The following is a 1087-nucleotide window of genomic DNA, read 5'->3' as shown; positions in this document are numbered from 1 at the left end:
TTTTCCTGCCCAAGGCAACCCCAGTCCAGCCAGACCCCAAGGGGAAAGGGGACAGCAGGCAGGAGCCAAGTGCAAAGTAGTAGTCCTGGAAGTGCCCTGCCCCCACCCCCCCCCACCCTCACCCCTCTGAGAGCTGGGGAGGTGAGCGTGCTCCTCTCAGGGGGCCAGGGGGAGGCTGAGGCCCTGCAAAATGCCGTAGGAGTGGGGCTCTCAGTCCGGAAGCCTGTCCTCTGTGAGCCTCCATAGAAAGGCCTGGGTCCCCAAGAGTGGAGTGTGGGGGGGGGGGTACCCGGCCAACCCTGCCCCACGTTTCTGCCTGCTGCTTCCAGACACAAGCATGATGGTGGAGAACTCAGCAGTCTGCCCGGCCCTGCGCCCCAGCACCATCCTCTCCCACTCCATGGCCATGCTGGTCCTCATAGGCCACCTGGAGCTCTGACCCTGGCACCCCTCCCTCCACCGCCGGACACCACCTCCGAGGATGCAGCCAGCTGGCCGGCCCCTCCCGATGCCAAGGTGGCCCAACACTGTGCCTGAGGATGGCTGGTTTTAAATACCTACTGTAGACAGTGCCCTTTTTGTAGGAGGTAGGATATTTCATATTCTGCCACTGGCTAGAACCCATGCGAGGATTTTTTTTTTTTTAATCAAGAAGCACCAGGCAGTAATTTCCATGATGATACGGAACCCGTGCCGGGCCCTCCGGGGTGCCAGGCCTATGGGAAGAAGGGCATCGGAAACATTCTCTTCACATCCTGGGACCGCAGATGGACTCTGTCCCCTAAGGGCAGCGCCCCAGACCCGGCAGGAGCACTGGATGTGACCCGGCAGGAGTGGAACAAGGCATACACATGAGCATCCCTGAGTTTAAGGAGAGAGCCACCCCGGGACCAAGGACCCCCTACTTTCTCAAGGGGCGGCACGGCTGGACCCTGGCATTGCCCTCGATGACTCCCTGGAGGCTCCTGCCACCTGACCAGGTGGCTGAGCACCAGGGCCCTGATGGCCGAGCCCCTGCAGCATTGGGGGTCATACTCCAGACTGTGGGGGCGGGGGGGGGGAGCTAAAAGGGAATGAGAGGCTGGGA

The 1087-nt window shown here is 61.6% G+C and overlaps 1 protein-coding gene across 1 annotated transcript in view; it reads left to right on the top strand.

The window, feature by feature from the left end:
* CNTN2 (contactin 2 (axonal)) overlaps positions 1 to 1061 on the top strand; it is a 30164-nt gene extending 29103 nt beyond the window's left edge. The window contains exon 23 of the mRNA XM_005885266.2: positions 330 to 1061. Coding sequence (XP_005885328.1) covers positions 330 to 439 — 110 coding nt within the window. The 3' untranslated portion in view covers positions 440 to 1061. The remainder of the gene's footprint in view (positions 1 to 329) is intronic.
* The last annotated feature ends 26 nt before the right edge of the window (positions 1062 to 1087 follow it).

This window comes from Myotis brandtii, unplaced genomic scaffold (assembly GCF_000412655.1).
Source record: "Myotis brandtii unplaced genomic scaffold, ASM41265v1 scaffold898, whole genome shotgun sequence".
Classification (NCBI taxonomy): domain Eukaryota; kingdom Metazoa; phylum Chordata; class Mammalia; order Chiroptera; family Vespertilionidae; genus Myotis; species Myotis brandtii.
The sequence above is the reverse complement of the archived record's forward strand: the minus strand, read 5'-3'. Positions and strand labels throughout refer to the sequence as shown.